General features: G+C 38.7%; 1 protein-coding gene across 9 annotated transcripts in view; it reads right to left on the bottom strand.

The window, feature by feature from the left end:
- Window positions 1–12,557, bottom strand: part of FBXW7 (F-box and WD repeat domain containing 7) — a 350,901-nt gene that overhangs the window by 24,547 nt on the left and 313,797 nt on the right. For all 9 annotated transcript variants that reach the window (XM_073605052.1, XM_073605081.1, XM_073605062.1 and 6 more), the window contains one exon: window positions 3,406–3,540. In XM_073605052.1, the coding sequence (XP_073461153.1) occupies window positions 3,406–3,540 (135 nt within the window). The remainder of the gene's footprint in view (window positions 1–3,405; window positions 3,541–12,557) is intronic.

Raw genomic sequence — 12,557 nt, forward strand, 5'->3', positions numbered from 1 at the left:
GCCTAAACTGATGAATACGGTTGTTATAATATATATATATATATATATATATATATATCTTTTTTGGGTGGCGATATGTATTCTAGCAAAAAGTTAAAAAAAAAAATAAAAAATGTTATGCTCAAAAAATTGTCAGTCTTTGTTTGTTTATAGCACAAAAAATAAAAACTGCAGGGGTGATCAAATACCACCAAAAGAAAGCTCTATTTGTCGGGGAGGGGTTGAGACATCAATTTTGTTTGGGTACAGTGTCGCACGGCCACAGAATTGTCAGTTAAAGCGACGCAGCGCCGTATCGCAAAAAATGCTCTGGTCATTAAGGGGGTAAAACCTTCCGGGGCTGAAGTGGTTAAAGTGGTTGTAAACCCCATTGGTGAAATTTGAACTAGGCACATATATCTGTAGTGTTTACTTGTATCTCTCCAAAGCTCTAAGTGTCCTTCTGGTGCTTCTTTCCTCTATTATCAGAGTCACTTCTGACCAGTTCTCTGATGGGAGCTTAGAGGGAGAGCAGCACGGAACTTGTCTATTCAGAATACAGCTCTGCATGTTCCCTTTGTTCCAATCAGCTCTTACAGTTTAAGTTCAGTCTCTCCACCCTGCTGAAAGATGAAGAAAGACTTTTAACACGATCTTCACTTTTCGAAGAGTGTAGAAAGGGAAAAACAGCAGATATACAAGCAAAACTCATGTAGGAGGATTTGTTTTATTTCTGTGTATCATGTGAGGCTATTCACTTCACTGGGTATATGAGAGCGTTTACATCCACTTTAAGGGAAAAGTTATTTAAAAAAAAAAAAAATACACATTTTTTGCAGTAAAAACATATGCATTTACAATTTTTCTTTAGGATCCTGGAAAGCATTGCACTTATGATCAGCAGATCTCTGGTGCCCTGCAGGACACCATACGGAGCGTACAGGGAGAGGCAGTTTCACAACCGACAGGAAGATTCAATAGGCTAACAGCACTGTGGTAGCTCATTAACAACAACAACCCAATAGCCGCAAAGGATAATGGTAGTTGTAGTTCATTCATTCACAGAACTCTGAATGAATGCATGGCTGCATGGCTTCGCTCTTCTAAAAAAAAAAAAAAAAAAAAAAAAAAATAACAGCTGGTACGGGCAGCGTCTCCCCGTACTGTGGTCACACGTCCCCGAAGGCAAACTTTTGCTTTAAATGAATACATTCGCTATTTGTGAGAATAATGAGGCATTTTTGGCCTCACACATTTCTATGCGCAACATGCATATTCTTTCACGTTTTTGTGCCTGAAGAACTTCTTGCCTCCTATATAATTGATCTCCTGCCCTTACTCGGCACAGGAAACAAGTGGCCAAAGTTTGACACGTGCAAAAATACTTGCAAAGTTTTTTTTAAAAGCCCCCCCCACCACCACCCTTCAAGCTTAAAAAAATGATGGCACTTAGCATACCCTGCCTCTAAAATGCTACTAGCTTTATGATATAGCTGTATATTACAGTATTTAGGCAAAGAAACATAGGTAACATCAAAATCTCTGTGATTTAGGCTTCATGTACATGGGAATTTTTACAAACTCTCCTGAACGATTTAATCTAACAGATAGTAACCCATATTTAAAACGTCAGTTTAGCTACGTTTTGCAGCGTTTGTGTTTAGAAGCATTTTAAATATATATATATATATATATATATATATATATATATATATATATATATATATATATATCTCAATATCAAAATAGCCAAAAATGAAAAATGACTGTAAACGAAACATGGCTAAACACAAGTTACCGCGTTTAACGCTTGAAATGCCTGTAAACTCAGCTTCTGAACGCATTTTTTTTCGTTCCAAAAAAATGCCTCTAAACTCAACTGCCTAGAAACGACTGTAAACTGTGTTCATGTACTGATAAGATAATATAAAGGAGAGTTCAGGGGCATTTGGAAAAAAAAAAAAAACTCCCAACTGCTCCTAAATGTCCGTTTACCAGCAGCAGTGTACACCAGGCCTTAAACCTATAGGCTGGGTTCACACCTAATACCGATGCGGCTTCCAGCAGGGGTCCTGCGCGTCCCCGTTCACAGTTTCAGGTCTGATTTTAGCAGAATGTTTAGCCGAATTCGGACCTGAAATGGACCAAAAGACACACAGGGCTCCTGTGCAAATTCGCACCGGAGCCACAGCGGAGATATGTGAACCGGCTTCATAGAGAGCCGGTCAAAATCTCCAGCTATTGCATCAAATTTGCAATAGTGTGAACCCAGCCTTAAAGTTGCCATCCCTTTAAAACCGAACACAGGTTCTGTGGCTGATTAAGGTGTTAATTAAACTCACTTAGTGCCTTATATGCAATAAATAATCCTCTGAACATGTGTAATTTGAGTGTTCAATTTTAAAGGTATGAGGTGACAACCATACTGTGGTTAAGGTTTTCACTGGTTACATGCTGCCACACCAAATATTAGACATTTTAGACCACCGTTCTATAATTATTTGAGCAGTTTCTTCGGCCCAACGAGATCTTCAAAGAAAGAAAAAAATGCAGACCACGTTCATCTTAAGTGCCCACTTAAATTTGACGGTAAACATTCTAACAAAGTGTGACACTGCCACCATCATTGTATTGCTAATCAAAATTTCATCATGATTTGCTGTATAAGAGCACTAGATTAGGAAGTGAGGATCAAAAACCTGATCACATTATTAAGAAATATTCTCTTGGTGGAGGGCCACAAATGACAAGAAAAGCTTAACAAAAAGATCATGAAATAACTCGATTTTATAAATTTAACAATCAGTAAATCCAAGCAACGTTTATAAACGTATGAAGATCACGTAAAGCAGAATGATAAATCGAGCAATCTCTAATGAATGCAATATGGGAAACCCATCTTATAGCCATTGTATTAGGGAGAATAACTGTACTGCTGTATGGAGGAGCCTGCAATGCAGTGTGGATCAATGCTCTGTGCATGGGGAGAGGTTATGACAGGATACACAGCTCTACAATGCAGCACTCACCACAACACCTGGTATAAACAGAAACAAATGCAGCTATAGCAGCGTTATTTTACTGTGATTACAAAGATCTATAGATTGAGCAAAAGTAAAACATGAACTCAGCAGTAGTAAAACCTGTGTTAAGAATAAAGCTCGTATCTAAAACATATCTTCAAGCAAGACTTGGGACTTGCCATGATTGACAATCTGCTTTCACTCATAAGCGCACATTAATCATGGAATTACTGCGCTAAGTCACAAAGATGTGTCGGCTTGCATCGCTCTTAAGCACCAATTAACACAGCACAAGTGACTTTGCTGAATATCGTAATTAGCTTAGCAGCAGTTAAAGGTGGCAGATGAGGGCGGCTTGTGTTTATACAACTAGCTGTGCCCTCTAACAGCTGACAAATCTCACCTCTTTAGGCAGTAAAGATATAAAGTCCCTCTGAAACTGAGGCTCAATAACTTGCATCATATGCTTTACTTGAGTTGGTTCACAACTGTCTATAAGTTCATCCAGGGCCAGCAGCTTTTCCGGACCACTCCAGCTCTATAAAACAAAAATAGGGAGGTTCATTAGAGAAACAGACATCATTTAAAATTATTATAGGGTTATTTTGCCAGAAAATGTGCTTAGACTGGTTTCATAACATGTATGTTGCTTTTAGCACACCTTAAACACTCGCAGTGATGTGTATTGTTTATTGCATTGCTGTCCATTTCTCTTTTCATGGCAGGAGCCAACTTATTTGCATTGCTGCGCACTGTGCTGCCTTGTGATTCCATGCAGGATGTCCGCTGGACAACACATGCAGTATGAGTGAGCCTGGTGTGTCATTTCATAGTAAAACACATTCCTGCCAAAAAGAGTTATAGAAACTGTGAAAGTAAAAGAGGCTATTCTGTGTAAATACAAAGTGTACCCAGCATAGACTGAAGAGCTATACGTATTTCTTATACTTGCATAGTGCTGACTTTTTAGGCAAAATGCTTTACACCATTCATATAAACCCCAACCTTTCAGGAGTTTACGATGCAAGGTCATAAAAACAAAATGAAAACATTTGGGTCAGTTTAGGCAGAAACATAAAAACACATTAAATATTTTTGAACTGGATTGTGAAAGAAAACCCATTACATATGGGAGGGCATACAAAATTCACTCAGTGTTATCCGCTAAGAACCGAAGCCAAATATATGGCACTATAATGGGAGGGTACGAAAGGTACAGCCACCGTGCTACCCACAATAGTTTCTAGCGATGCACTGATACTGATATTGATACTAAGCATTTGTATTTGTACTCATGCAAATGCTCCAATAGTAAGATCGACACCTTTATGTCCAGGTTCATATATGTGCGGGGCTGGTTTCAGTGAGATTTGTAAAGAGAGTCTGGTGTATAATAATAATGGTGTGTAATAATAAAAAGAATAAAATAAAAAGAACCACATAACATTGATTTAGTATTAAATTAACATATTAGCTTATTTAATAATGTGACACATGACACTAAAAATAGGTATCACTAAATGGTATTGACGAGTACTTGAGAAAAAGTATCGGTACTTGGTCTTATAAAACTGGTATCGGTGCATCCCTAATAGTTTCATTGTGTTTTTTCCAGTCAGATATAAAAGGTGCCCCATTTACAGACAACACTACATACAATGTAAACAATGGGGCAAAGGTCCATCTGTTGCTTACAAATGGAGTATAAGAAGGGATCCCTAAACAGCCTTGTTTGCTGGCTGTGAAACTCAGAGGAACAAACACTATAGTCTATACATTTACTTATAGGCCATCAACTCTACAATAAGCTACATCACTATTCAATGGTGCAATGTACCAAGGTATGCCAAATACCGAATTATTGGCGGTTATTTACTATCTTTTCCACCCTCATAAAAGTGCAGGTATTACTATGTAATAAATAAATGAGCTCAGAAAATGAAGTGGCAGGTCAGAACACTGAATCAGAATTGGTCCAAATAAACATGATTTCTTGTTGCTCAAGTGCCATATATTGTTCATCATTACAGAATGCCAGCTCTATGTTAGAATGTGCCAGCAAATGGCAATACAATTGCTCATCTCTAATACATATTTGTGGATTAACAAAACTTTTGGAAAGTGCAGTTTAACTTGATTTCAAATCAATCACTTAAGAGAGTTTACAAAAAAATTGGATGTAAAGTATGTTCTCTCTCAATGTGGTCTTGATTTGGATGAGAGATAATCATACAACATATGGCCAACGCTCTGGGGGTATTTACATTCAGCAAGCAAGATTCAATAGTATGTGTAACTGTCATCCAGATTGTGGTATGCAGGGATCAGGCATTAGCCAAGTGTATAGTACATGTAAGATAAAAACACTACAAAAAGGAAGGGCAAAAAAAATGATTACTGGTATTTCAGATCATTCAGGAAGAAAACAGTTATGCTCAATTAAACTTAACAATTTTCTGGATACTGAAGTCTGAATTCAAGTTATGGCATTTAAAAACACACCTAATAATAAACATTGGAAGTCAATAGATTGCACCAGAGGCCATTTTATTGTCACTGGATCCCTGAAGTATTGCTTCATAAAGCCAAAACAATATAGTGAAGAATAAATAGGAGCCTCTTGGAAGCCTTTTATTAGTTTTGTAATAAGAGCAGCTTATATAATGAAAGTCATCTAAAGTTTTATTATTAAAGAACAACTCAGAGGCCTACACTCATTGTTTATATAGCCTGACTTGCAATGCAACTCATTGATAAGAGTTTGTAATGCTGAAGTTTACCTTCCTTTCAAATACCTGAAACTGCTAGACAGAAAAAGAACTACCGTATGTGGAATGCAAAACAAGGAAGCAATTAGACTTATTTTACAATTACGAACCTAGCAATTTTTAATTCCTCATCACAATCATGTTAAGTTTCTGTAAAGCCCCATTTTTTTTTTTTTAGATAGGTTTTTGCACTTCAGTTGTTTTATTTTTTGATTTTTGTGTCCAATTGGAGAAATTTTCCTTCATTTCTTTTCCTGGGGACATTACAGGTAATAAGAGGAAGGCTACCCAACGTGAGGGGTACTCCTATTTTACCATTGTCACTGGTATATTTGTCCCTATTGGATGATTTACCAACTGCTCTAGTGACAACTCTAAAATGTTTGATTTATCCTTACTTTTTTGTCCCAGTGTCAAAGGTTAGGACACCAGGAGAAATAGCGGAATGGATTTCTCACCAGGGGCCACAGCAATGAACAACACTGTCACCAGCATAGGAAGTCATGGGAAATGTATTTAACATGGGCACAACAGCAGTAAAAACACTGGTTATTGGTAGGGTGGGGGGAGGCTGCAACCTACGTTAGCTTTTTATTGCTTTGCCCTTTTGGAAATTTCGCCTTACTTCCTGCTACAGTGACAACTTTCACATTAAAAACAGGAAGAGAAGGGAAATCTCCCAAAAGAGACAGAAAACAAGTTACATGAGCTATGACTGTTCCCCATTTTATAAAATGGTAATGTTCTCACAAGAGATAAACTTAAAAAACATGTTAAAAATGTACCAGCAACGGTTTCTTTAAAGTGGTTGCACATCGTGTACAACCACTTTTACCTACAGGTAAGCCTATATTAAGGCTTACCTGTAGGTGCTGGAAATAGCTCCTAAACCTCCACAGTTTAGGAGATATTTACAATAAAGCCGTGCCCCGATGTCTACGGAGCATACGCAATTTAGAAAGGGCAGATCATGCCGCTTCTAAAGGGGCCATGCTTTGACTGGCCGCTCCTGCGTCACGCGACTCGGGCCAGTTAAAGAGCCGGAGTTCGCGGCCCCGGAAGGAAGAGGGGGGAAGATGGACGCTCGCTAATAGTGGGGACATCGGTGACATCGTAGGCTTCGGTTTCAGGTAAGTGACACATAATGGACTACTATGCTATGCATAGTAGCCAATTGTGCTTTACCTTTGCAGGGAAATAAAGAGCAAGTAAAACCCACCCTTTACCCTCCGCAAGATTTACCCCCCCCCATGACCATCCATTTTTTGCGATACGGCACTGCGTTATTTTAACTGACAATTGCGCAGTCATGCGGACACTGTACCCAAATAAAATGTATGTCCTTTTTTTCCCCCCCACAAATAGGGCTTTCTTTTGGTGGCATTTAATCACCTCTGCGGTTTTTATTCTTTGCACTATAAACAAAAATAGACTGACGATACTAAAAAAAAATAAAATTAAAAATTGTACTTTCTGCTATAAAACATATTCAATAAAAAAAAAAATAAATAAAAAAAAATAAGAGAATCAAAATTTCTTTATCAATTTAGGCCACTATGTACTCTGCTACACATTTTTGGTGTAGCAGAGAAAAGCAGAAAAAAAAATCCCAATACGTGTATATTGATTGGTTTGCACAAACGTTAGAGAAACTAGAGAATCTACAAACTACGGGATAACTTGCGATCAGCAAGTTATAGCGGGACTGCAATATTACGGCAGACAAATCGAACACTGAAACTTTTGACACTTTTTGGGGACCAGTGACACTAATACAGTGATCAGTGCTAAAAATATATGCACTGTCACTGTACTGGCGACACTGGCTGGGAAGAGGTTAACATCAGGGGTGATCAAAGGGTTAACCGGGAACACAGGATCCAGACCTTCTAATCTGCCTTGTTTAAATAGGCAGACCACAGTTCTCCCTCTGTACCGAAGGATCCGCGAGTGATGGTGGACACCAAATCCGCGGTACCCGATGATCAACCTCCACTGCGTATAATCACAGCGGGAGCCGGACGGGGAGCATGAGCGCTCCAGACCGCGTAAGGAAGGGTTATAAACCGTCAGATTATTTTTCGCCATCTGTGACCCATTGCGGAGATTTCTTTTCACTTCCTGTCCCAAAGCCAAACAGGAAGTGAGAAGAAATCCCTGCAAATTAAGGTAGTTCCTTGGTGTTCCCCAGTGTCCCCATTGGAAGATTTCCCTTTGATTACATTTCAGGGGACAACCAAACATTTGGGATTTTCTCTTACTTTCACTTTCAATAAAACAGGACAAATAGAGCGGGTGAACATACAGCAATAAAAACTGACAAGCATTCGAATCCCTCTGCACTACATCCAAAACTAAAAATAGGATTTGCCTGTATACTTTAAGAAAGCGCTGTGCCTAGCACAAAACATGTCAGAGTAGACATGGTGCATGCTGGCTATTTGAATAAGGGAAGAATGCTGTTTGCATTTGGGCATGTCGTATTCCTGTTGCTGGTACAATTGACTGCCTTGGTGAAGACGAACCAAGCCTGCACCTGAGATGAACTGTGGAGTGTGGAGCCCAACTTTGTCACGGATTTCCTTACATCGTTTTTATTTCAGACCTATCGATAGAGTACTTTGGATATAACTTTGGATAACCCTATTTATGACCTAGCAGATCACGCCAATTTAAAAAGCAAGCTTTTTGCTTGAGATTACAATATAGAGAGATATGCACACACACACACACAACATAACTCAATAGCACAGACTGATCTCCGTCAGGAACACAAACATTACAACTGAAAATGTTCCACATTTGCTAAATGTGTTTAATTTGCACTGAGCTCTGCTCATCAAAGGGTTTTAATTTGTTTAACAAACACAGACTCAATAGATGGGAACATAAATAATAGGAGAGGGCAAGCTGGCTTCTTCATGGCTTAGGGAACTCAAAAGTTAAAGAATAAAGCTGAACACCAATTGTTGCACAGACAATAAGGGCACAAAAGAAAGGCTCATGGCCAAACAGGTCATTTTCAAAGGAATACAAGATGTTGATAAAAAAATAAATAAAATAAACTAGTGGCACAACATCAAAAATAATCAAGACAATTGTGTAAATGTATTATGGCTCAAAATAAGAGAACACATTATGCTACATTATTCAGTAAACTTTCTGCAAAATGCACCATGCAAAAACTAAAGGATGCTTAAAGTCTCAGTAAAATATTATGGCCTGTGGTAAAAGCTCTCTTAGCCAATCAAGAAACTAGAACCAGCGGTAGAGCCTCAGAGGACCAGTCAACTAATAAAAAAGTTGAAACCATTCTATACTTGGGAGAATTTAAATGGCAATTCAATGACAAACCTATTTTCCTAGCCATAGAAAGTCCTTAGGCTCTCCAATAAACCTCTAAGAGCCCTTTCACACTGGGGCGGTTTGCAGGCGCTATTGCACTAATAATAGCGCCTGCAAACCGACCCGAAAGTGCCGCTACTTTCATTCCAGTGTGAAAGCCCCGAGGGCTTTCACACTGGAGCGATGCGCTGGCAGAACGGTAAAAAAAGTCCTGCCAGCAGCATCTTCGGAGCGGCGAAGGAGCGGTGTGTATACCGCTCCTGCCCATTGAAATCAATGGGACGGCGCGGCTATACCGCCGGCAAAGCGCCTCTGCAGAGGCGCTTTGCGGTGGTATTTAACCCTTTCTCGGCCGCTAGCGGGGGGTAAAACCGCCCCGCTAGCGGCCGCATACAGACGGTAAAACTACGCTAATAATAGCAGCGTTTTACCGCTGACGCCGCTCCCGTCCCAGTGTGAAAGGGCTCTTAAAGATTTGGTAAATGTTTACTTATTTGTGGTGAAGCATCCATAAAGCAATGAATATGACATTCACCTAACTTTTACTGCTAGTGTATCTCCATGGTGTGTTTCCGAATGGCAATAAATTCACTTGCAGCACTCACTGCTTTAGAAATCTGCTTCTTAAAGACTATCTCTGCGCAAAACTGAACCTTCTCATTTCTTTGCTTTTGCTCATCAACATGCTTCTTGTCGGCACATGAACTGACTGGCTCCTTGTACTGCTTCTTCCTCTAACACTCCAGCCCTGCTGTACAGTGACTGCAACATAATTATACAAGGTCAAATTCAGATGCTTACCTATCTGTATTCAAAAATACATTTAATGATGTATTGATGATTCTATACAGTGGATATAAAAAGGTCTACACATCCCTGTTAAAATGTCAGGTTTCTGTGATGTAAAGAAATGAGACAAAGGAAAATAATCTCAAAACTTTTTCTACCTTTAATGTGACCTATAAACTGTATAACACAATTGAAAAACAAACTAAAATCTTTTTTTTTTTTTGGGGGGGGGGGGGGGGGGGGGTAAAAATAAAAAAAAAATAAAATAAAGTGGTTGCATAAGTGTGCACACCCTCTTATAACTGGGGATGTAGCTGTGTTCAGAATTAAGCAATCACATTCAAACTGATGTTAAATAGGAGTCAGTACACACCTGCCATCACTTAACCACTTTAGCCCAGAGGCTCTTTTTGATCTTTTTTTACTTACTTAGAACCCCAAACATTATAATATATTTGTGTATATATATATATATATATATATATATATATATATATATATATCTCCAGATACCCTAGAGAATAAAATGGCGGTCATTGCAATACTATGTCACACTGTATTTGCGTATTTCTGTATTTTGTCTAACAAGCGCAATTTTTTGGGGAAAAAATACTTTTTTAATTAAAAAAAAAAAAAGACAGCAGTAAAGTTGGCCCAATTTTTTTCTATATTGTGAAAGATAATGTTACGCCGAGTAAATGGATACCCGCTTCCAAATTGCACCCGCATGTGGAATGGCGACAAACTTTGGCCCTTAAAAATCTCCATTGGCGATGTTTAAAATTTTTTACACATTACCAGTTTTGAGTTACAGAGATGGTCTTGGGCTAGAATTATTGCTCCTGCTCTAACGATCGCAACAATACCTCACATGTGAGGTTTGAAAACAGTTTTCATACAACTTGTGTATGAGTTCGCTTCTGCGTGCGAGCTTACCGGGAAGGGGTGCTTTAAATTTTTTTTTTCTTATTTTACTTTTTTTTTTTTTTTACTGTCCTTTAAAAAAAAAAAATTAAAAAAAATGTTTGGGTCACTTTCATTCCTATTACAAGGAATGTTAATATCCCTTGAGGAAAAAAAAAAAAAAAAAAAAAAAAAACATGAGAGGACCTCCTAAATGTGAGATCGGACATCAAAAATACCTCAGATCTAACATTTAGACTTAAATGCAATAAAAAAAAAAAAAAAAAAATTCCTTTAAGACCATTGGGGTCTTAAAAGGGACATTAGATGTCAAACGTTAATTTCGCCATCTAATGTTATGTTATATTATGGAGCCGAGTAGGGGCCATTTTTCCCTCGCTCGGCATCCAGACTCAGAGGGGAAAGGACGTGATATTCTCTGCTGCTACCGAGCTAGCTGCTGCCATTACCCCGGTATTTAACGTCAAAGTACCGACGTACAGGTACAGCGATTTGCGTGAAGTGGTTAAAGTGCCTCGGATTCCCCACAAAAAGTTCAGCTGTTCTAGTAGGTCTTTACTGACATTTTCTTAGTCGCATCCTACAGCAAAAGCTATGGTCCGCAGAGAGCTTCCAAAGCATCAGAGGAATTGCATTGTTAAAAGGTATCAGTCAGGAAAAGGGTACAAAAGAATTTCCAAGGCATTAGATATACCATGGAACACAGTGAAGACAATCAAGTGGAGAAAATATGGCACAACAGTGACATTACCAAGAACTGGACGTCCCTCCAAAATTGATGAAAAGATGAGAAGAAAACTGGTCAGGGAGGCTGCCAAGAGGCCTACAGCAACATTAAAGGAGCTGCAGAAATATCTGGCAAGTACTGGCTGTGTGGTACATGTGACAACAATCTCCCATATTCTTCATATGTCTGGGCTATGGGGTAGAGTGGCAAGATGGAAGCCTTTTCTTAAGAAAAAAAAACCCAAAACCAGCTAAATTTTGCAAAAACACATCTGAAGTCTCCCAAAAGCATGTGGGAAAATGTGTTATGGGCTGATGAAACTAAAGTTGAACTTTTTGGCCATAATTCCAAAAGATATGTTTGGTGCAAAATAAACACTGCACACCACCAAAAGAACACCATACCCACAGTGAAGCATGGTGGTGGCAGAATCATGCTTTAGGGCTGTTTTTCCTCAGCTGGAACAGGGGCCTTAGTTAAGGTAGTGGGAATTATGAACAGTTCCAAATACCAGTCAATGTTAGCACAAAACCTTCAGGTTCTGCTAGAAAGCTGAAAATGAAGAGGAACTTAATTTTTCAGCATGACAACGACCCAAAGCATACATCCAAATCAACAAAGAAATGGCTTCACCAGTAGATTAAAGTTTTGGAATGGCCCAGACCTTAATCTGATTGAAAATCTGTGGGGTGATCTGAAGAGGGCTGTGCACAGGAGATGCCCTTGCAATCTGACAGATTTGGAGTGTTTTTGCAAAGAGTGGGCAAATATTGCCAAGTCCAGATGTGCCATGCTGATAGACTCATACCCAAAAATAAAAATAAAATAAATACAATCAAAAGGTGCTTCAACAAAATATTAGTGTGCAAACTTATGCAACCATATTGTATTTTATTTTTTTTCCCTTCACCTAAAAGATTTCAGTTTGTTGTGCAATCGAGTTGTACAGTTTATAGCTCACATTAAAGAGGTGGAAAAAGTTCTGAAATAATTTATCTTTAT

The sequence above is a fragment of the Aquarana catesbeiana genome, linkage group LG01 (genome assembly GCF_042186555.1).
Source record: "Aquarana catesbeiana isolate 2022-GZ linkage group LG01, ASM4218655v1, whole genome shotgun sequence".
NCBI lineage: Eukaryota > Metazoa > Chordata > Amphibia > Anura > Ranidae > Aquarana > Aquarana catesbeiana.